The sequence below is a fragment of the Lepidochelys kempii genome, chromosome 3, assembly GCF_965140265.1.
Source record: "Lepidochelys kempii isolate rLepKem1 chromosome 3, rLepKem1.hap2, whole genome shotgun sequence".
NCBI lineage: Eukaryota > Metazoa > Chordata > Testudines > Cheloniidae > Lepidochelys > Lepidochelys kempii.
This window is the reverse complement of record NC_133258.1, coordinates 166,073,081-166,097,580: the sequence shown is the minus strand read 5'-3', so window position 1 is coordinate 166,097,580 and position 24,500 is coordinate 166,073,081. Positions and strand designations below refer to the sequence as shown.

Here is a 24,500-nt window from a genome sequence, read left to right as displayed (position 1 = left end):
CACTGTAGATGCTAAAGCTTGAGTGCTGGTAACACTACCATTCTGCAATGTGGGCACAGGGTGATGAGGTAGGGGTGGTTTTAAAACATACCTTAACATGTTTACATGTTTTCATTAACATGTTTTTAAACACCACTTAGCACCTAGCATAGTCAAAGACAGTCATATCTAAAGCATGTTAGCTGGGTATGGTTAACCTTAAACTCTCCTCCCTCCCCAGGATTAACAAAGTCAGTTAGCTGAGCTTTGTTATACATCAGAACTGTGCCTATATTAGGAAAACGGGTTTGTGTTTTAATACACATTCAAAAATGAGACTAGTCTTAGTCCAGACAGGACCTAGTTGTTAAGGCATTAACTCACATTTAATTAGAATGTTTCTGAACATTTAAATCATGCCTGCACTCTATTTGTTTTTAAAGCTCGGGTTCACTGCTAATTAACTCAAGATAAACCGACCTCTAATGAAGACAAATCCTAAAATGCCCCTGGTTTTCCCATGGTAGAAAAAACTGTCTCCCTTTGCCCACCTGTAAAATGCTTATCTCACATCCGCCCTCCAGAATGTTTAACTAGCCGATACTTGTCAGGTGCGGTGCTTTGGATGCAAGATGCTATGGAAAGAAAGTACTAAAACCATTGCATGCATCCGACGAAGTGGGTATTCATCCACGAAAGCTTATGCTCCAATACGCCTCTTAGTCTATAGGGTGCCCCAGGATTCTTTGCCTACTAAAACCATTGTTCACCGACCCAGTAGCTACAAGCTTCAGCGCCGCCGCAGCTGCTTCGTGGTGCCCAGGCCCTGGGAACACGGCCTCGCTCTCGGAGCCGGCGATCCGGTGCCAGGCGCCGCAGCAGCTGCACAAGGCGAAGCCACGTTTGTGGTTTTAAAGCTGTCTAAGCAGCGGGGCTGCTGCCGCTGTCCCCGCCGGTGGGTTGAAGGCCGCTGGCTCGGGGCAGTGCGGGCGGCTGGCTGAAACGGAGCAGCACGCTCTGTCCCCACAGGTCACAGATCCGGCCTTGCAGCCCAGCCTCCCTGGCTGTGTGCACGGCTCGGGCGGCTCCGGATTGGGGTTCGGGGGGTGGGTGGGGCGCGCCTGGTCTCCGGCAGCCTCCCCGGGGAGAAGGGAGGGGAGTTTCTCGGAGCTGCTTCCGCCTCCAGCTGAGGCCTGACCCGGGAGTGGATCGCAGCGGCTCTGAGCGGCGGGGCCAGCATGAGCTGCCCCCGGGAGCTAGCGGGGGAGCTGGCCCGGTTCTACACGGTCACCGAGCCCCAGCGCCACCCCCGGGGATACACCGTGTATAAGGTCACCGCTCGGGTGAGTCCGGGGCGGCGGGGACCTGGACAGCTCCGCTCTTAGCGGGTCGCTCCCCAAGGGCCGGGAGCAGGGGGGGCTTAAAGCAACCCCCTCCCCCCCAGCCCCCGACCTGCCTCTGTGAATGGGGGGCAGAGAGCATCCCTTCCCCCCCCTCCCTAGTCCCGGACATGCCACTGTGAATGCGGGGCGGGGGGCAGAGAGCATCTCTCCCACCCCCAATCCCCGACCTGTCCCTGTGAATGGGGGTGGGGGACAGAGAGCATCCCTCCCTGCCCCTCTCCACCACCTGCCCCTGTGAATGGGGGCAGGCAGAGAGCATCCCTCCCTTCCTCCCATCCCCAATCCCTGACCTGCTCTGTGAATGGGGGGTGGGGGGCAGAGAGCATCCCTTCCCCCCCCTCCCTAGTCCCGGACATGCCACTGTGAATGCGGGGCGGGGGGCAGAGAGCATCTCTCCCACCCCCAATCCCCGACCTGTCCCTGTGAATGGGGGTGGGGGACAGAGAGCATCCCTCCCTGCCCCCCCACCACCACCTGCCCCTGTGAATGGGGGCAGGCAGAGAGCGTCCTTCCCTCCCCCCAGTCCTTGACCTGCCCGTGAATGGGGGCAGGCAGAGAACATCCCTTCCTCCTCCTGCCCCCCCAGTCTTGGACATGCCACTGTGAATGGGAGGGGGGCAGAGAGCATTCTTTCCTGCCCCTCTGAAGGGGGGGGTGTCAGAGAGCATCTCTCCCTCCCTCCATCCCCGACCTGCCCCTGTGAATGGCAGCAGGCGGAGAGCAGCCGTCCTCCCCAATCTTCCCCTCTGAAGGGGGGGGGGTGAGGATAGAGAGCATTCCTCCTTCCCTCCCCACCAGTCCCGGACATGCCACTGAATGGAGAGGAGGGCAGAGAGCATTCCTCCCCGCTCCCTGCCAATCCCGGACCTGCTTCTGGGAATGTGGCCCCAGGCAGAAAGTATCCACCCCATCACAGAGCTTCTCCCAACAGAGGGCCCAGATGAAGCTTCTCAGACCTGCCCTCGTGCATGGAAGTGTGTGGGTGGCTAGAGCAGAGATCATCCCTATTCCTTACCCTAGACTTGCATCTATGGGGGGCTTATCAAAGAGCATATCCACCTCATCACCTCCTGCCTCCCACCTGTTCCCTAATGAGAGGAGGATGAGAAAGAGAACATCTTCCCTTCACCTCACCCATCTACCCCAAATGTGGGACAGGTTCTGAGCATCCCCAGCATGCCTGTCCAGCTTCATTCAGATCTGCCGCGAGTCTCACATGTGATGGGGATAGATGGGTGAGGAGAGGAGGTGGGAGGAAGGAATGAATGAGACTTCTTCATAAGGGAGTCTGCTTTACAGTATCTCTTTGTCCGTCAGGGGATTGGAAGAAGATGATTTCGACATGTCAGTGAGACATTTAAAATTAGATGCTTGCTGTAACTCGGCCTGTACTGTCTCCCCTTTGCTGTATACTCATCTTAATTTTTTCATAAGTATTAACTCAAGGAGTTGAGTCCACTTCAGTAATATTCCACCCATGCAGATTATCCCAACAGTTAAAGAGCAATCGTAACCCTGACACTAGGGAATGCCCTATCCAGCCTAAAGCACATTGCCTCATGCTCTTCTGGTTTTACCAGGCCACTAGCTACCCAGACCTGCTGTGTCTCAAGCTCTGGTACTTTGAATGAAGGTGGTTTTTATTTTATTTAAAAAAATTAAAAAAGCAAGCTTGGTCCACTGAGGGTCAGACTTCAGCAGGTGTCATCAAAATGAGTCTTCAAATGAGGGCCCCTGCCACTTCCAAATGAATGAGAGACTGCAGGTCTGCTTAACGTTTCCTCAGTAGCACTTGAAGGTGATTGTTTTATTTTGAATTTCTCTATCCTGTAATTTAAAAAAAAAAATAAAGCTAGAGGGGAGACTGTGTTTGGATAAATGTCTCCAAAGTGCATGTTACACAAGACCAGTGCTTAATTTATAATGAAAGAGGTGCTGGGACTCAAGCAATTTTTATTTTACTTTAATAACTGAGCTGCAAAGCCCAGAGGTGCTGGGGCTATGAACTGCCTAGCTCAGAGGTGCTAAGCCCTGGGACAAATTAAGCACAGCACAAGACCAAATGTGCTGGAGTTGCGAAAAGCCTTAAATACCTTCATAAGTGTTCCTTGGACTTGCCCTAACCTGACAGACTGGTAACCTGAACGTTTGGACTCTAGTGTATATGCAGTAATTCTTGATTTTGCGTGTTTCTTAGTTGTGCATCATCGGTCAGAAGCTATGAGACAGTGTTGGTTTCTATTGTTGAGTTTCTGACTTACACAGGTGTTCTGATAGCATCTTAAGTCTGGTAATGTAATGCTGCTTAGTGACAGAAAATAGTTGTTCTGTCTGATGGAACTGTTAATACTGTCCTAGAAATTGTTAGCTGCCTTAAAACTGCAATAGTGGACCAGTCCAGAAGTCCATCTAACACAGGATCCTGTATCTCACAGTGGCCAGAATCACAGTTCTGAGGAAGATGCAAGAAGCTCTGTAATGGACAGATAGGGGGTAAGAGTGGGATCCACAAAGGGTCTTAGGCGTTGCAAAGTGAGTGGCATGGCACCTAACTTTTAGGTGCCGAGAAAATCACAGGAACAACACTATGACCCACAAAGCCTCAGTTAGGCATCTAGGCTCCTGTACACTGGGGAGAGAGAGAGAGGTGCCTTAGAATGGGATCCAGAAAGCCAGCGTGCTAGGCGGTGAGCTGCCTAAACTAGCCAGTGGGAGATGCCAATGAGAGGGGTATGTCCCAATCCCTGTCCCCTCCCAGGGATAGGCACCTAAGTCCAGGCTACAGGGAAGTGCCTCTCACAGCATAATGCTTCATGAATGGAAACCCCTCTCTGGGAGTCAGATGACTTAGGCAATAAGGCATTTCTTGTCAGAATGAGTTAGACTCCTGTCTTGCTCTACACAAAATGGCTAGAGGAGGCGGTGCCCACCTTGTAACTTAGCCCAGTTCAAGCACTCAGCTGGGATGGGGAAGACACAGGCTCAATTCCGTCCTCTCTGACAAAGAGGGAGACAGGATTTGAACAGCGCTCTCCGACTTCTCAGGACACTGTTCTAATCACTTAGCTATGACATATTCTGAAGTGGGGCTCCTTCAATCTCTCCTGTTGAAGCTAATCCACTGTGGATAAATAATGAAGAGCGACTGGAGCAGGGGGACTGTACCCTGGGTCTTCCATCTCCCGGGTGAGTGTCCTAAACACTGGACTACATAGTCATTTTCTCTCTCTCTCTCTGGCTAATGACTGTTTAGTCACTGAGGAGTATAAGTGGAACTAATTACAGAGCAAGGTATTACTCAGTCTGAGTAACGCCGCAGAATCTGGCCCTTGTAAGAGGGGAGGATGGCCTTGCGTTGGAAGAAAAAACTGGAAATTAGGAGACCTGGTTTCTGTTCCTAGTTTTGCCAAAGGCTTCTTGGGTTCCCTTGGGTAAGCCTCTTACCTTCTTTGTACCTCCACCTTCTTTTTTCACAAATGGGAATAATGCTGCATAGCAGTGAGTGGGAGGGACTTGTGAGTTCAGTTAATTAATTTTGAGATCATTGGATAGGAAGTGGTATAGAAATGCAAACTTTTATTGAAGTGACATGTCCTTTTGCAATCACTGTTGCTGTAAATTTTCTGCCTGTGCGAGCTGTCCATATTTGCACATATCCTATCTTTATATAAGGAAGAGGATCTAGAAAGTTATCTGTGTAGAATGTAGATATATAAATAAACATAGCTCTCAGGCTGTTTGTCTCCGTGTCAGTTTTCTGCATTAACTGTAAGACCATAGACTACTTGAATAATATTTTGTTCTAGATATGATATATTATTCCATCATAGGGTAATGTAAGATGTTTAAACACTAATTAAAGTGCAATAAAAACATGGTGTTTTTTTATTGAGAAAAAACACTTTTTCCCCTGTAGGTTCAGTGCTAGAGAAGCTTGTCATGGGACAGAGGCAAGGAAGATAAGGCATTTAGTTTTTCCACATATCATCCTGATTAACTCAGTTCACAGGCTTAATCCAAGAGGTCAATATAGTGGCTTAATTTCATTGGTGGAACTGAAAGCAATGCCCCTTTAGTCAGGACAGTAGAACACAGTCTTGTATTTATCTTAATTCTAATTCTTCACTAATTTTTGTATTCTGCTTGACTTATATTAATTTGAAATACAGCATCACACAGCTGTAGTACATGTGCTGAATTCTCCAAATCGGAATGAAAGTTGTATATAAGTCAGGGGGAATGTCAACATTTTCTCAGGTCTCTGAAGTTGCAGGTTCTCAGCTTCTACTCCAAGTGACACATGGCAGTTCACACAAATTGCTGGTGGACAGAGTAATTCAGATTTTTCTTAATTTAAAATCCCCAAATATTAGTTCTTTAAAGTATTTTAACCTTATAGCCCAGAGGTGATAAAATACTATTCATTGTGCCCAAACGTGCTTGGGATTTCACAAACACAGAAATGTTCAGAGCTCTTGCCTCCTAAAGGCTTATGCTCTAATCGGACATGTAATAATAACTGGGCTGGGGGTAAAAACGTGGGACAGTGGAGAATATTAAAAGAAGCTGTTCAAAACTATGTAACAATATTTTGTTTAAGGCAGTTGTCTGACCCCCACCACTTTTTGTTTTCTCCCTCCCATCCATGCAGTTGGCTGGCTCCATGGTTGATATGACATCACTACCACAGTGCTTGCTGGGGCTGTGTCACTCATACCGTGAACTGGTGATCTGCAGCTTTGGGTGACTGCATGGAAAAAAGTAAGGCTGACCTGCCCAGTGTACTGAATACCCCTCTTATGCTAGCTATTTCGGGTATTCAGCACATTCTACTAGAGATCTCTGATTTCTTTTGATTCTGTACTTGTGGATCATCTGTAAAACTGGTTTAATAGGTTAAGAGAACTTTACTGTCAAATATAAAATACCATTTTAATATTCGTGAGTAGGAGAGTTGCATGTTGAAAGTGTCCTGAACATCTAAACCAAATGCACAGGTCTCATTGGAGACTTTTCTGAATGCTAAGCTGAACTAACTTTGGGAAATTTTTCTTAAGGTCTGTTCTTAGGAGATGATTTTAAAAGAAAGCCAGCTTTAACAGTGTGGAAGCCCTGAAAACATTCCTTTTATATTTTTAGCAAGGCTGGCACAATGTGGAAACTGTATGTAAGATGTGAATTCTACATAATATATTTAAACTTTTGTACTGTGAAAGACATTACATACATCTGCGAAGTTAGGCCTAGTTTACATTGGGGGGAGGGTGAGGGGATCGATCGAAGTTACGCAACTTCAGCTACATGAATAACGTAGCTGAAGTGGGCGTACTTAGATCTACTTACCGCGGTGTCTTCACTGTGGTAAGTCAATGGTTGACGCTCCCCATCAACTCCGCCTGCGCCTCTCGCTCCGGTGGAGTACCGGAGTCTATGAGAGAGTGCTCGGCAGTCGATTTATTGCATCTAGACTAGACGCGATAAATCGGACCCCTCCCTCCCCTGGATTGATTGCAGCCCGCCAATCCAGCGGGTAGTGTAGACAAGCCCTTAGAGAAGCATTACAGGTCCTGTATTCATTTCCAACAATTGAATTCAAGAAAAGATATGAAAGGATTAAAAAAAAAAAAAAAAGAGGCACCACAAGAGTATAGTATCCAGTGTAGAATTAAGAGAGATTTTAAAAATTAGTTTCTTATTAAAAAAGTCTGCTATTTATTGATGCTGAATGTTTACAGAGCAGACAAAAACATAGGATATTCTGACCATCTTGTTAAGTAACAAAGGGAGATTCCTATGGTCCTGTTTTATGATTGTTGTTTCCAGAACGTACAGTATTAGTTATGTATTCATCAGTTTGTATATGCAGGTGTGCTATCTATTGATAGCCTATTGATTATTGTGGATGAAAGCTGCTTTCATTAAGGATTTACAAACGATGCTGGTTGCATCATTCCATGCTGAGATTTTTCTGTGCAACTTTTTATCTTCCTAGAGCTTGAGATTTATGGGGTTGTTAACCCATATTCCCTCATGCCAACTATCTGAATTGATGATAGGATCGGTAAAAGTGAAAGAACTCTGTAGAGGTCTCTGGCCTGTGTTGACTTTTATGAAAAGGCTATGGAGAACAAATTAGTCCAGCATATAAATAAATAATTGCTGTACAGTGACTTGCAGATGGAATTGGGCAATAGGTATGGAAGACGATGTAATCTGTAGAAGAAGGGACTGTGAAACATATGGGTCCTATTCCTGACTCTCACTAGCTTGTTGTATAATCACTCATTGCTCTAGGTCTCCCTTTACCCATTTGAGTAACTTATTTACTGTAACCTCACAAAACTGTTGTAGGCTTTACTGAAAGGTGAACTGCAAAATAAAAAAGTTTATGCCATTTACTGCTTCTTTTGTGATGTGTAAAGATTGTTTAAGTTGCCATCACGCACCCCTCCACATGGTTTGCCTATGAAGTGTTCTAAAATTCTCACCAGGGAGAGAGTATAAACTCTTTACTGAACTAGCTATGTGGACTCTGCTATAGACCGAAACAAACATGAAAGTAGAGTGAAAGGAAAAGAACAGCTGAAACATAACTGCAGTAAAGAGGCAAATAGGCCTTCAGACTAATCACAGCAAGGGAAAAGGTGTGTAAGGTTTTGTCAATTGTCGGCTAAACTGGCACAGGAGAGTTTTAAGGTGCAATTTGAAAGAAGTGACTCAGTGTTTGGGAAGAAGAGTGTTTCAGGTTGATGGGGTAGAATAATGGAAAAATAACCCCGTTCTCCTCAGTCTAGTCCCCTCCAAAAACCAAATGGAGGATGAATGGGAACACTACAGTGAGGTTGGGCAGTAGGCTGAAGTTAGGGAAGCATGGAGGAATAAGTCACAGAGATCCTTGAAAACCATAAGGAAGATTTAGAAGAGTAAATCTAATAAAACTTGGGGTGGAGGGCTGGGAGATGAGAACAGTCTGGCTGCAGCACCGCGGATCCTCCAAGTAGCTTAGAGGAGAAGTTTTCAGGTGGCCTATGGTCTGGAGCTCTCCTGGGTAGTGTACTTTACCGCTGAGACAGAAACAACACTGCAGTTCAGGGCTTTCTTACACACAAGCAAACCAAACGAAGGCTGGTTTAATTCACACCTTTAATTATCTTAGTGCATGTCAGTGTATGGACAGTGTTATTTCGAATGAAACTGTCCATATGCTGACTTATGGCGTGAATTAAAGCTGACTTAGTTTAGTTTGCATGTGTGTAGACAAGCCTTCAGTCTTTGAGCAATGGACTTGATTGCTATTTGTAAATCTAATGCAGAACTCAGGCATTCTAGAGGCTCTCTTGACCAATATAATATATATTTCTTTTTTAAAAACACCAAAATCATATTTGCCCGGTGCTGCCATACCTGTCAGTCTTTGTCAGGTATTTCTTTGGGGTAAAGTCAGTGTGATCAAATGTGCAGAAAACACCAACATGTGACAGGTAGCAAATATGCACGAGGACAAAATCAAAATGAAAAGTGATCTGTAGAGAACTGAGCTGTGGGTAGCATGGGGAGATTTTGTCCTAAAAGATACAAAACCCACCCAGGCTGAGGTTGTGTGCAATCTGGATTTCAAAAATGGCTTAGTTACAGCTACCCATATCTATTACATTAATGTTACTTTCCTCTCGTGTTTCTAATAACAATTTCTTCAGGAAAGAATTGGAAGAATGGATGGGAAGATGGTCCATATGTGCCCCAGTTCTGAGTGTTCCCTAATAAGAAACTTGCTTGGGGATGTAGCCCTTAGAAGAAGGCATAAGTTATCTATTTTGTAATTTATTTGCTAGTTTCTAACATACCAGTTAGCTTTGTTACTAAATACTTAATCTTTTGTTCTATTTCTTATTTTGATAGGTTGAACTTCACTTAACTAACTTAAATCTGCTGAATGCAAATTGAAAAAGATATGCACCTTCTGTGTGGTTTCTTTTTATCAGCAACAGATCACAGTATATTCCTCTTTTAACTCTGCAGACTGAAATTCAGACACTGATCAGGTTTTTGTTTTGTTTTACAGGTTGTTTCAAGAAGAAATCCAGAAGAAGTCCAGGAGGTAACACATTTACATTTGTGAAAATGCTTCAGTTCATGTTCTCATTACTAACTTTTGAAGTATCTTTTACTTAATTTAGTATTTCCTGTGCGTTTTGTCAAAGAAATGAAGAAAACCTTTTTTGTGTCCATCTGTGTTTTTTGTCTTAATAATTCAAAACCAAATAGCTAAGGTAGCCTATTGCAACTTTGCCATCAGTGATGAGTGTTGGGGATGGGGTGGGGTGGGGAAATTATGAATCATGACTTCAAACAAAATTTTTGAGGAGTAAAGTGTCTTTTTATGACAAAACTTCTTTGATAACTTTTTAGCTCCTGTTTCATGGCTGAAATTGGAAATGGAGCTTTACTTTAACCCTTACTGGTAAAATTAGATAAGTTCACCATCAGAGTCTAGGTGTCCGCTGTAAGTGTTCTTTTTCCCTCTTTACCTAATACGTCACTGAAAAGCCTACATTAGTGCTGCCTGTCTGTTAGGTGAACAGAGTAAACTGAAGAGGATGAGGGTGATAAAGAGAGAGAGGGTAGATTTTAATTCTTTCTTACTGTAGGGTGCTCTCGGGCTTCTTAAGAAGTAGCCTGTTATACAATAATAAAAACTAGGGCTGTCAAGCGATTAAAAAAATTGATCGTGCAATTAATCGTGCTGTTAAACAACAATAGAATACCATTTATTTAAATATTTTTGGATGTTTTCTATATTTTCAAATACACTGATTTCAGTTACAACACAGAATATAAAGTGTACAATGCTCACTTTATATTTATTATATTTGCACTGTAAAAAACAAAATAGTATTTTTCAGTTCATCTCATACAAATACTGTAGTGCAATCTCTTTATCATGAAAGTTGAACTTACAAATGTAGAATTATGTACAAAAAGTAACTGCATTCAAAATTAAAGCATTGTAAAACTTTAGAGCCTACATGTCTACTCAGTCCTACTTCAGCCAATCACTCAGACAAGCAAGTTTAGTTACAATTTGCAGGAGATAAAGCTGCCTGCTTCTTGTTGACAATGTTCCCTGAAAGTGAGAACAGACATTCATTCGCATGGCACTGTTGTAGCTGGCGTCGCAAGATATTTACGTGCCAGATGCACTAAAGATGCATAAGTCCCTTGATGCTTCAACCACCATTCCAGGGGACATGCGTCCTGCTGATGACAGGTTCTGCTTGATAACAATCCAAAACAGTGAGGACCAACGCATATTCATTTTCATCATCTGAGTCAGATGCCACCTGCAGAATGTTGATTTTCTTTTTTGGTGGTTCGGGTTCTGTAGTTTCTGCATCAGAGTGTTGCTCTTCTAAGACTTCTGAAAGCATGCTCCACACCTCATCCCTCTCAGATTTTGGACGGCACTTCAGATTCTTAAACCTTGGGTCGAGTGCTGTACCTATCTTTAGAAATCTTACATTGGTATCTTCTTTGCCTTTTATCAGATCTGTAGCAAAAGTGTTCTTAAAATGAACAACATGTGCTGAGTCATCGTCCGAGACTACTATAACATGAAATATATGGCAGAATGTGGGTAAAACAGAGCTGGAGACCTACAATTCTCCCCCCAAGAACTTCAGTCACAAATTTAATTAACACATTATTTTTTTAACGAGCATCAGCATGGAAGCATGTCCTCTGGAACGGTGTTCAAAGCATGAAGGAACATACAATTGTTTAGCATATCTGTCACATAAATCCCTTGCAATGCTGGCTATAAAAGTCCCATGCGAATGCCTGTTCTCACTTTATGGTGACATTGTAAATAAGATGTGGGCAACATTATCTCCCATAAATGTAAACAAACTTGTTTGTGTTAGCAATTGGCTGAACATGAAGTAGGACTGAGTGGACTTGTAGGCTCTAAAGTTTTACAATGTTTTGTTCTTGAGTGCAGTTATCTAACAAAAAAAAAAAAGTAAGTTGCATTTTCACAATAAAGAGATTTCACTACAGTACTTGTATGAGGTGAATTGAAAAATACTATTTCGTTTATAATTTTACAGTGCAAATATTTGTAATAAAAATAATATAAAGTGAGCACTGTACACTTTATATTCTGTGTTGTAATTGAAATCAATATATTTGAAAATATATTAAATATCTTTGGATGTTTTTCTACATTTCAATTGGTATTCTGTTGTTTAACAGTGTGATTAAAACCGCAATTAATTGCGATTAATTTTTTTTAGTTAATCGCATGAGTTAACTGCGATTAATTGACATCTCTAGTTTACATTCCTGCTTTTTCGCGAAAAGCCAGTTGCCAGTTGTTGTGGAACTTCATACAGTATAAGTTCTTATGCACTCTCTGGATTTTGTGTGTAGTTTTTTACTTGATTTCTCTCCTACGTTTTTAATAGGAAGTCTTCCTGAATTTGAGCTCTGGCTGAAGTTTTTCTTCAGGAGTCCTACTTTTGTTGTTGACTATCTTAAAAATAGTCTATCCAAAATTTAGTAAATAGGTGGCTCCTGAGTAGATCTTAATTTTCAGATGCTTGAGTTAGGATCACTTTTAGCTATTATTCATGTTATAACTGAACATTTAAGCACAGTGCACACAATCCTGTCTAGTGGCCAGGTATGCACCCAACCTCCATCAGGAGCTTTTATATCAGATTTTTATCCCACAACAGAGAAAGATTTATGTACAGTCACTGAAGGACTATCAGCAGCTGCTCTTCCATCCTCTCCCCCTAATAGGGTCTATGCTTATCACCATTAATCATTTTAAAAACCCTAGAAAATAAATACATCTACTTAGTTGTGAAGCAGTTAGGCATGTTGTACATGTAGCACCCTTGACACAAACCCAGAAAAGTTGAGCCACTTTACAATACGTATTTCCTCCACTCACAACATTAACATTGCTACAACTACTGCTATTCATGGGCCATCCACCGCAGCCTTCAGTCTGCTTCCCTCTCTTTGCAGCCTTCCATCTCCCCTTTTAACAGCCCTTCTGGACGTAACCCTTTACCAAATTACCGTCTCCCATCACAACCAACTTCTACATCAAGCACCCCCAACTACTACTGTGGGGAGAGGGAAGGGAGATAATCAGGTAAAGCCGTGTGTGCAGAAGGAGTAAAGGGGTAATGATAACTGTGTGTGTCCAGCCCAGGGTGGAGAAACCATTGTTTATTGTGGAAGGAAGGTGTGTAAAACAGTTACTAGTGCTCCAATTATTCTAACCATGACAAACAGCCTATCACATCAGAACAGTGTAGCCTTTGCAGAATTGGATTAATTTTTTATACAATTTCAACAGATAATATCACTACTTAAGCATTTTTTCTATTTTTAAAATTGCAGAAATTATGGGGGAGTGTCAACAATTATTTAATGACAGCAGACAGAGACTCAAAATTTAAAGCTTTTATAAACCGTGAAAACACAAGTGGTCAACATCACATGTCCGAATATACAAAGTAAATATCCTTAAATCCAATCATACCTGTTTTTGCTGTTCATTTTTTAGTCCATTTGTAACCAGGTTAATTCAGAAGTTTGGATCACTGGATTTTGACTCTACAGTTTCAAACAGCATTTTCCTTACTTTTCCTACCTGTAAATTTTGATGATTATTGGTGGAAATATTTTTTTCATCTGTTTGTGTGTGGTTTGTGAAATTGTTTACTGACATTTACCTTTAAAAATTGAATTCTTCCAAGCCTAACTATAACAACTAACAATATATTCACACTCTCACCAGACAAATACCCTTTACTGCATTTCTTTAGTCCTCAGATTGCAGTTTGTCATCCTCCCTCCGAACCAGATTCCTCTCCATGATCATGGACTTTTCATTCTCTTGAGCAGTTTTATGTGGTGGTTCTGGGATTATCTATAAAACAGTGCTCATCAATCACCCGATTAGAATTTGACTCCTTTGCTTGTGGTAGCTTGGATTGGGCACTCAAAAACTTGAAGCATCCCTAATTATTAGTCCCTTCTGAAAACTTAGGCCAGGGGATCCTCTCCCTCGGGAAGTCCTAGATTTCTTGTTTTGTTCTCCTGAGCCTGATCGCTGCAAAGAGTGTGCCTACATTACTAACTTTTGCTGGCACAAGTTCGTTGGCATAAAGACACTGCAGTTAGTATATCGCTTGTGCACATGCATACTTGGCTTCTTGCGTTGGTGCTGCGGGCACTCACCAGGGGTGCTTGTGTCAATGCACGGTGCAGTGCACCATAGGTAGGTTTCCCAGTGTGCAACTCGTCACTGTCCAGTGCGCTGTCTTTTGGGAACTGTTGGCAATGTATGGTGGGGCAGAAACAAGTCACACGGGGGTGGCTGGGAGTAAGGAGTTAACTTCCCAGCATGTAACTCTCCATCCCACAATTTTGAGAGACAAGGTGGGTGAGGTAATATCTTTTACTGGGTCAACTTCTCACTCACCGTGTCTCTCTCATAACCAGGGACCCACACGGCTACAACTACACTGCACCCATCCCATAATGTCATCTATGTCTCATAATTGTTATACCTTTTTTTAAAAAAAGGTATTTCACCAATCCCTGTGGCCCTCCTTGCTGTCTGACATCTCTGACAGAAGCATGGAGCCTGCTCAGCTCTGTACTGTTGTCATAAGTGTAGCAGGCACAGGACACAAAATCCTGTAGTATTTGCAGAGCTGTAAGAAAAACTGAATCAGCGTGTGACATGATGATTTCCTGGAGGACATTGCTGTGGGAATGCAAGGCTGATGGTGGTGTTCACAGAGCATCTGCAGATGGTGGAGCGTAATTTCTGGGTCCAGGAAATGAGCACTGACTGGTGGGATTGTGTCGTAATACAGGCTTGGGATGATGAGCAGTAGCTGCAGAACTTTCGGATGCACAGTCCTGGATCTGTGTGGTGAGCTTGGCCCAGCTCTCCAGCTCAGAGACACCAAAAGGAGAGCCACATTGACAGTGGAGAAGCGAGTGGCAATCACACTGTGGATTGCTATTGGTCAGTTGGAAATAATTTTGGAGCTGGAAAATCTACTTCAGGGGCAGTTGTCATGCAAGTGTGCAGGGCCACAAATCATCTCCTGCTATGCAGGACTGTGACTCTTGGCAATGGGCAGGACCCTGTAGAGGATGGATTTGCAGCAACTGGATTCCAAACTGCAGTGGAGTGATAGATGACGCACACGTCCTTCCTGTGGCACCAGACCACCTTGCCACAGAGTACATCAACAGAAAGGACTACCTTTCTGTGGTTTTGCAAGCATTATTGGATCACCAGGAATGCCTCACCAACATCAGTGTTGGCTGGCCATGGAAGGTGCATGACACTCCCATCTGTAAGAACACAGGACTGTTCAGAAAGCTACAAGTAGGGGCTTTCTTTCCTGACTGACACATTACCATTGGCAACATTGAAATGCCAATAGTGATTCTGGGTGACCCAGCTTACCCCTTCCTCCCCTGGCTCTTGAAGCGGGTACACCGGTCACCTTGACAGCACCAAGGAAAGATTCAACTACCAGCTCAGCAGGTGGAGAACGACAGCTGAATGTGCTTCTTTAGATAGATTGAAGGGGCGATGGTTTTGTTTACTCACAAGATTGGATCTCAGTGGAAAAAAAAATCCCAAAGGTTATAGCTGCTTGTTGTGTCCTGCATAATATCTGAGAAGCAAAGGGGGGAATGTTTGCCACCAGAATGGAGAGTGGAGGTGTATCATCTGTCTGCTGAGTTTGAAAAGCCAGAAACGAGGGCTATTAGAAGAGCTCAACACAGAACTGTACGGCTCAGAGAGGCTTTGAAAGACTGTTTTAATAGTGAGCCACAGTAATGAATTGTGGTGTACCGTGCTCTACCTGGCCCTGCTGTTTTGGGGCATGTTAGGAATTGTATGGTGCTTGCTGTATGTTTGTGGTGCTTTCAGTATCACTAGGCATTCTGCAGCATATATTGGGAACTAATAAAGAAGAATTGTTTTCCAAACAATAGAAGTTTATTGAATAATGAAAACACTGCAGAAATGTTCTGTGCAAGTTAAAAAGCAAATATACTAAAAACTTAATAAATCTATAGAACAGAGCTTAAGATGGGGAAAGAATATTCATGCCCATTTTAGCTATGCGTACAGCAACTGTGGCTCTCATAGGTCAATGTACATGAATCTGTGGTTGTCCTTAATGGGGTGGAGTTGTAGGCATAGGGATGCAATCCCTGATGCCATGTTGAATGTTGAGGGAGGTGTGGGGAGGTGCTATAATGGAGTTCTCCATGGACTGCAAAGGGAGGTAAGCCTGTGACTTTTGAACCTGTAGGTCTATACGTTTGCAGCATCTGTGTTTGCTGCCAGAGAAGTCCCATTATGCTGTGGTACCTCTCCCTCTGCTTTTTCTGCACCTGCCACTGTAGTAGGAAATAAATTTTCACACTTATCTGAGGTTCTTTCCGCTTCATCAGGCTCACCTGTGCTCGTCTGAACTGCAGTGGAATCTCAAACGGGCCCTGGTTTGTGGCATAGGTGGACCTCTCTGGTCACATGTCCCCCATCCTCCTCCTCCTCCTCCTCCTCCTTGTGCTTGCTGCTAATGGCAGGGGTCTGTGACTCTGAGATATCCATGGTGGTGTGTGGGGTGATGGTGGATAGAGCCCTGCATGGATACAAAATTTATATCTGCGGCTGCAAAGTGGATATCTGAGGAGCTGCAGGGCTCTACTGGGAACCGCAGCGGCGAAAGCAGCAGCATCTTGGGCCAACGCTTGCAGGAGCCAGCGCCACGCGTGGCAGTCCCTCTGGCGTGGCTCTACTGCCCTTCGCCCCGCCCACTGGAGTGGGCACCAGGCTCGAGGGCAGCTGTCCTTGGTCAAGCTAGTATGTGCAAGTGGCTCTCATGCTCCCGGACAGGAGACCCTTCCACTCCGTGGTCTGCGTCTCCTGTAGAGCCCTGCAGCTCCTTGGATATCTGTGGACATCCACAAACGTGGATGTAAATACTGTATCCGTGCAGTGCTCTAGTGGTGGAGTCTCCACCTAGTATAGCTTGCAGCTCTTTGTAAAAGTGGCAGGTCTTCAGCTCAGCATCGGATGGACTGTTGGCCTCCCTGGCCTTCTTGTCTGCTTGCTGCAGTTCCTTGGCCCTGTTGTACCCCTTCTCCTGCATCCCCTGAGCAATCTGCTTGTAGATGTCAACATTTCTACAGCTGGTCCGTAGCTGTGCTTGCAAAGCCTCTTCTCCTCACAGGTCCAGGAGATCCAATATATCTTGTCTAATCCAGGCTGGAGAGGGTCTGCTGTGTGTACCTGGCGTCTTCAGCTGGGCAGTTGAATGCAACAGTGGAGAGCTGCTAAGAGAGCTCATCAAGGTGGAAAACCAGGAAAAGGCATTTAAAAAATTCATGGGGTTTTAAAGTGTGTGGGTGGCTTCCAGTCTCTGTGACTCTGGGCCATGGAGTTCGTGATTGCAACCAGAGAGGTCGGTGTCTGGCATTGTGGGACAGCTGCTGGAGGACTGTTAGTTTTGACGTAGGTAACACAGCATCTGTACTCACACTGTGTTGGCCTCAGTATATCGACCATGGCTCAATGTTTGCTCGGGGAGGTGGTGTTACTGTGTCGCTGTAAAGGAGCACTTTCGTTGGTGGGAGAGACATTTAAATGTAGATACTCACAACAAGGTTGATGCAAAGTGGCTTATGTCAACCTATCTTTGTAGCGGAGACCAGGCCAAAGTATAGTAGAGTTTGTGGCATAACTGCATCAGGAGAGCTAGTTACAACATGGATTAAAATTTATAGAGTGGCTAGGATGTATCTAGATTAAAGCTTTGGACAGTCCGTTATTATGGCCTACTGGTGAAGAAATGGTTAGGTCTATCCACACCACTGAAGCTTTAACCATGTTGTAGCAAGCTCCCCTTAATGTTTATATTTTTAGTGTGGGTTGGGATTTATGCATATTCTCATTACCAATGAGTTTAAGAATGTCCTCTGGCCTCGGCAAAATATGGGGTTTTTTCTACCAAATTGGGTCAAATTGAGGGAAAACCACAACAACCTTTTGACTAGATCTGATTCTTGATATCTCAATACACTTCTGATTTGGTTTGTATGAACAAAATTTGGTCCTTAATTTTGATACTTTCAGATTTCTACCTGGGGAGTAAACTGTTTAAAATCAGTTAAAGGAATATTTCACTTGGAATCTGTCTCATGGTGTTTTACTACATAAAACTTGAGAGATGAATTTGACTGATAAAATAATTGGATATGCTGCTGCATATACTTCACGTGTTTTGTCACTGTTGTTACACCTTAACATTTAATGTGGATTAGGACAGGGCAAAGGGCCTGAATGAACTCAGAGCTGGCACATAAAATGCTTTCATCTCTTTCATAAACCAAAGCTTATTAGGTCTGTTAGATTCAGATTTAATTGCTGAATTCTTTTCCTGGCCCTAATTTCCCCCCACTTATAGTTCAGGCTATTGTAGGGTGAAACACAAAGAACTGGGAAGAAACAGTGGAAACTGTATTAATAGCTGACTTTTGTACTTTTCAGCAATTGGGTAGAACTACGGAGTGGAGCTAAATTTTGTTGAATATAGTAATGTAGAAATCCTTATCCTGCCAATGTTATAATGTACCAGTGGTCTCCTTGCCCTCCTGTAATCAAAGGTTTTGCCCAGATTACACAGAACATGGTGTTGGATTTTTGGTTCAGGGATGTTCATGGCAAACTATTTAAATTCATGCTTACATTTATAGGTAATCAGATCTTTACGCACACAAATATTATGGGCCAAATTGTTCTGTCTCTGATTCCCTGTCTCATGAACATTCTCTGTTTTTCTTTCGTCTCTCTCCCCTCCATGATTTTTTTTCACCTGCTGGTGCTCAACGTATTGTTGTGTATGGTGGAGGTAGAATAACTCCCCATCCTTCTTTTTCTTCCTCCCTCCCCTTTTGGTTCCCTGTGCAGTATTGAGTCACTGTGTGATTGAAGGCAGCATCATTCTTCCCCTCTTCATCACCTCCGTTAGGCTTTTCCCCACAGTTCATCTGTACATTATGGTTCTGTTGGTCAAAAGGGGCCAGTGGAACAGGGTGTGTACATATGTAAAGATTGCCTGTGGCTATCATATATAATTACATATGTAGCTGTTCGGATTAGATATAAGAGAAGGAAAGATTCTGAGCTAAAAGACACTTGCCATAGGTAATCTTCATATTTCCTTAGACAATGCATTTGAGGCCAGATGCAGGGGCTACACAGTATATCCTGTCTATTGCCCAAAAAGCATGTTATGCATGCCTGAGTAATTGCTGACTCTTAGAATACAGAGGTAAGGAAAACAGGCCATATAGCCCTTTGTGCAAGTATTAGAGAAAACCATTTTGGTTGATGTGCCATGGTGTGTGTCAGATCAAGGAACTGTGCATCTCACAAAATGAGCTTTTAAAGTAGGAGTAATACAACTTTATTAAGACAGAATTTATGTAGCGAGCACTCAAAAGTAAAGTGGAACGATTTACAAACAAGAGACCGTAAAATTATTGCCTAATTTTTTCCCCTATGGAGAAACTTCTAAGCTAGCTGTTAAAAGAAACCACTAAAAATACTAATTAGAACCTGTTTAGCATCTTGATTTTTGTAAAGAGTTTGTTGGCAACTCTTTTTGGATGACCTAGTGCAATTATGTTAAACTGCTCTTGCTTTCAGCCACACTTAGCAACAATTACCTCACTGTGAGCTATTAAACTCATTAATGCTTTTTTCCCCCTTTTCTGTTTCAGATTGTTGTTTGGAAGAGATACAGTGACTTTAAGAAACTGCACAAAGATCTCTGGCAAATTCATAAAAACGTAAACAGGCATACAGAATTGTTTCCGCCTTTTGCCAAAGCAATAGTATTTGGTAAGCATGCCTTCTTTTTGAATTTCTAAAACTGTTCAATATTAGCTAATGAATCATAAATACATCTCATTCTGGAGCTGCCAGCTGCACCTTTGTACATGCTACTGCTAAAACTTACTTGGTTTTAGTAGTTAACTCTTTGTCTTATTATGAGGATCTTAATGAGATATGGGTGGATCACAGTTCTGTGGCTGTAAAGTTATTGACTTGTACTGAAGTTATCAAAATAACATAGACTGTATCCTCTTGTTTGCTTTCAGTTAAAGAACTATATGCTCTGAATGTTTATGGATGTATGTTGCACTTTACAGGCATAAAAACATGAGGTTCCTGTTCTGAGGAGTTTGCAATCTGTAACAAATATTAGCTATGTGACTAACACTTGTATACTGTCAGCTACAAAACAAAATAATTACATTTGTTCTTACACCAAAAAGATGGTTGTAATTTTTAATGATCTATTTATATTACATTATTAAACTATTTAGTGAAGGAAAGGATTTTTGTCTCTTAGGAAATTAATTTTTTGTCTCTTAGGAAATTTGATGTTCATTCCCAGTTTTATCTAATTATGTTTTTGACATCACCATTATATCTAGAGCAACCGTTTATTGCATCAGAGGATTATAACTTCAGGTGAGGAATAAGTAGCAAGAACTAACTAGCTCTTAGGAACACAGATCTTTATATTATTGTCCTTAGTAATAAAAATGAGAAGAAGAAGAGCTTCAGAAAATGTGAGTTATTTAATGGAAACTGTTTATAAATGTGTTTCCTTGAAGAATTATTTTTTAAGAAGTATTTGAGAATTAACTTTTGACGTAGGTGATCAAGCTTTAAAAGTGAAATCAAATGGACATCTAATAAAGTGGAACAACTCCAGGTATTGGAAGTTGTATTGGAACAAACTGTATAATTATAATAAATCCAAAAAAAGTTGAAAACTGTTACTCCCAACAAGAAATGTAATGTTAAGGTTTTAAAGTGGATTAATGTGCTCCATTTTAAGAAGAAATGGGTTTGTCCTGGGTGTCTTCCTCAGTGTAGAATTGCTTGTGTTTTTTGTCCTAACCTTAAGCTTACTATAGGTTTTTCATAGCGGGTACTAAACCCACACTTTTCAATAAGTGCATACAACTCCGATTACCTTTAAAACATCGAAGGGAGAATAGGCTCTGTAGCTTGAACCCCAAGACACATAATTAAAAATAAACCTCTTCTTCTTCCCATATGTATTATTTATTACATAGTTGACTCTGAACCTAATTGCAGTAGGAACCTCCCTTCCTCAAATCCTTTAGAAACATTCCTGGTTTTTGAGCATTACGCCACAATAATCATCGTGCAAAATTTTGTTTACTTACAGATTTATGTGGAAAATCCAAAGCTGTTCAGGTCTATTTTTGTAATTAGAGTATTCTTATTTCAGAGAGCTTTGTGCTCAGCAAGACAAAATGGGACTATGGCCTCTTATTCCACTAATTCTCTTTCTAAAAGATATTATGCATGTGGTATCTAGGAATGGTTGAGGATATTGTCAATACTAGGGCAGGATATTGCCTGTACTAGGCAGTTTACTTATCCCTATATGGAGTACCTAGCAAACACTTGTATGTATATGTGTCTATAATTTTTAAAATGGAATTATTTTGACCATTTTAATTTTGGGGTTTTTTTTAAGATTAAAAGTGATTAAACCATTTTTGCCAAATTTTAAATTGGCAAAGCTAACACTGTGTTCACAACTGAAAATTCTAAATTTAAGGATTTCCCCCCTCAAAATAACTATAATTCAGTGGCAATACTATCATCTCTTCACCATACCTGTGTTTATAGCACCCTACAAATACTTAACTTTTCAGTTAAGAACAGTCTAAAGCTAGACATTTTAAAATGTACATAGACTGAAAGTAAAAATCTCACTCTTATTAATGTTTTGAATTCATTCAGGATACTAATTCAATGCTAACAAATACTTCAAGGGGCCTGATTATTGTAATAGTTTTAGGAGCTTTCTGGTGGTTTCTCCACAGTGATTAAGCATGAGACAGACCCTGCTCTGTGCTCAAAAATCCTGAAAACTTCAAGGAAAGGTCTGCACTCACAATGACTGCAGCATTGGGCTTTATTCCTTAACAGTATCTCTTGGTAGAACTACCATGTACATTAGTTTTTTGTCTTTTCAAGATACATTGTGCATTTTCTCTATCCTCTACTTACTATTGCACACAAAAACCTATGTTAAAAGAACGCTAAGGTTGCAAAGTCAAGCACTTAAAAGTCTGGAAATGCCAGAATTAAGATTGCCTGTTCAATCTTAATTTGGCCCCCTTGTGCACGTATGTTATAACAGACTTCAATTACATGATTATATACTATATTTTTGTCCCATGGAGCCCCTGCTTTATTCAGAGAATGGTTCAGCTAAAACTTTCCAATTAAAACTCATTTTGAGGCAGATGCCCCGCTTGGAAAAGTTCAGCCTGAATCGTTAAAGTTGCAAAGTCTTTTATAAGCAACTGAAATCAGGGTCTTATAATGAAGCGTGTAAGGTAACCTTAATTATAGGTAAAAAGAACAGGAGTACTTATGGCACCTTAGAGACTAACAAATTTATTAGAGCATAAGCTTTCGTGGGCTACAGCTCACTTCATCGGATGCATAGAATGGAACATATAGTAAGAATAAATATACACACACACACACACACACACACAGAGAAGGTGGAAGTTGCCGTACAAACTGTATGAGGTTAATTAATTAAGATGAGCTATTATCAGCAGGAGAAAAAAACTTTTGTAGTGATAATCAGGATGGCCCATTTAGACAGTTGACAAGAAGGTGTGAGGATACTTAACATGGGGAAATAGATTCCATATGTGAAATGAACCAGCCACTCCCAGTCTCTATTCAAACCCACGTTAATGGTATCTAGTTTGCATATTAATTCAAGCTCAGCAGTTTTTCATTGGAGTCTGCTTTTGAAGCTTTTCTGTTGCAGAATTGCCACCCTTAAGTCTTTTACTGAGTGGCCAGAGAGTTTGACATGTTCTCCTACCGGTTTTTGAATGTTATGATGTCAGATTTGTGTCCATTTATTCTTTTGCGTAGAGACTGTCCGGTTTGGCCAATGTACATGGCAGAGGGGCATTGCTGGCACATGATGCGGATACAGACTAACATGGCTACTACTCTGAAACCTTAATTATAGGTGTCACTACATGTTGCCTGATCCTGTTGCATTTAACACAAAATGGTGTTTCCTTCTGATAACTAATAGTGGATGTGAAACATGTAAGTGATTTGCAAGAAAATTGAGTTGTGATGTGGATTTTATGGATGCCTGCATAGAGTCCCCTGAAGTACACAGAGAGCTTTGGCTCTCTTCCAAAGCTGAGACTGAATTGCATTTAATGTTGTTTTTATTTTGCTTATCTGTGAAATTGGATCCGAGGTGAATATCAGTTCCATGTCAGCACTTGCACGCTGCATAGTTAAGTGGAGAATATATTATCAATATAATCTCGAGTTGATTTTGTATCTAATTTACAGAGTAGCATGGTCATTATCCAGGATGCTTTCAAAGCTGATATTTGCTGTCCAAGATTTAAATTGAAAACAAAGATATGCTCTAGGAGTGGAGAGGAGAATAGATCCCTATATAAAGCCATATAGGGTAAGATACCCAAAAAAGAAACTAAGAGTTCTTGAGAGAGATTTTAAAAGTAATTAAAATGGATGGAAATCTTAAATCTGAGGCTAGCCAGTCTTGCTCAAGCCCTGTGAGCTGGAGTAGAATTGTGGGTGAAATCTCTTCTGAAAGACAGCCTTATTCTATTGTTTTATACACACACAAATGGCTACAGTATAGAATATAAGGGGAGAGAATCTACAAAAGTATTCAGTGTAGTTCTTTTTCACTTCTTGTACAAAGAGCCTTTCTTTTAAAAAAATCACATTTGAAATAAGAGCAACAGAAAAGCCCAGGAAAAGAGGTAATGCATAACAAGTTAAAATGATAACTTATTGGAAAGCTAAAAAGGAATAAAAATGGATGAAGCTGCCTTTTATTCCAGTTGAGGCATTTCTTAAAATTATTCAGGGCATCTTTCTTCAGAGGATCAGTTATGGTTGCTTGTTTAGTGGAGGACAAAGTGAAATGTTGGTATATTTTGAGTTGTTGCATATAGGTATTTTATTTTCATGAGTAGTGTTTTATTTTGAACTGCAAGATCAGTCCCATTTGTATATTAATTCCTTTTCCTCTAACTCTACATTAGCAATTGATGCTTTTCTGTATTCTTCCTTCCATCATGTGATTTTTGTCCCCTTTGCGGTAGCCTTTAAACTGGTTATTTGTTAGCACTGTCATTAGTTGCTGACTTCTGAAAATGTGTATATTTTTTAAAACTTTGTCATTTTAGTACAAAGAATAGCAGATGATGCAGTTTACAAATGAGCTTTAACAGTTGTTACAGCTGCTCTTATTTTCTGTACAGAAAATATTAAACTTGTACAGAGTCCCAGGCTGTAGCACTTAAAGAGCTGAAGAGAACACTCTGAGGCATCAAGGACTGTGTGGAAATGGAAGAGCCATGATACACTTCCACCTTTAGTGGAATAAATAGTTGAGAGATCTGCAGAACTGGAATGTTTATATTTCGTGCTTTAGTCCCACAACTTTTGAAAATGAAAAGCTGTAGTGTGTGTATTTTTTTTTCTGGTGTAATAGTGCTGGTTATATCACAGGATGAAACCCTTTGGGGAAAATTCATATTGCTTTCCTGTACTTCACCTGGACTTTTTCCACCCTCCTCACAGGAAAAAACACATTGGCATGGACCATGGGAATTTAAAGTGCTGATAACAGAGCCAGCTGTTAAAACTTCTTTGAATTGTCATGTGGCTGTTACCGTTAAAGTATCCTAGTATCTGTTTCTAGGAAATGACCGTTCTCAGTTTGGCTGCAGAGATTCATTTTGATTCCCGCACAACCATGAAACATGAAGGGAACATAATCTGAGGTACCAGTTTTTGACCCATTGTAATCTCTATGTACAGCTGTTCACATATTTGCAAAACAAGAGTATTACTCTTGTTTATGTAGCATCATGGATGTGCACAGTACTTGAGAGAAAACAGAAGACATGGTG

The 24,500-nt window shown here is 41.7% G+C and overlaps 1 protein-coding gene across 1 annotated transcript in view; it reads left to right on the top strand.

Moving 5' to 3' along the window:
• Positions 1-1,116: 1,116 nt before the first annotated feature.
• The window catches only part of RPS6KC1 (ribosomal protein S6 kinase C1), a 107,888-nt gene continuing 84,504 nt past the window's right edge, over positions 1,117-24,500 (top strand). Inside the window, exons 1-3 of the mRNA XM_073338924.1 lie at positions 1,117-1,322; positions 9,445-9,480; positions 19,227-19,347. Of these exons, the coding sequence (XP_073195025.1) occupies positions 1,218-1,322; positions 9,445-9,480; positions 19,227-19,347 (262 nt within the window). The 5' untranslated portion in view covers positions 1,117-1,217. The remainder of the gene's footprint in view (positions 1,323-9,444; positions 9,481-19,226; positions 19,348-24,500) is intronic.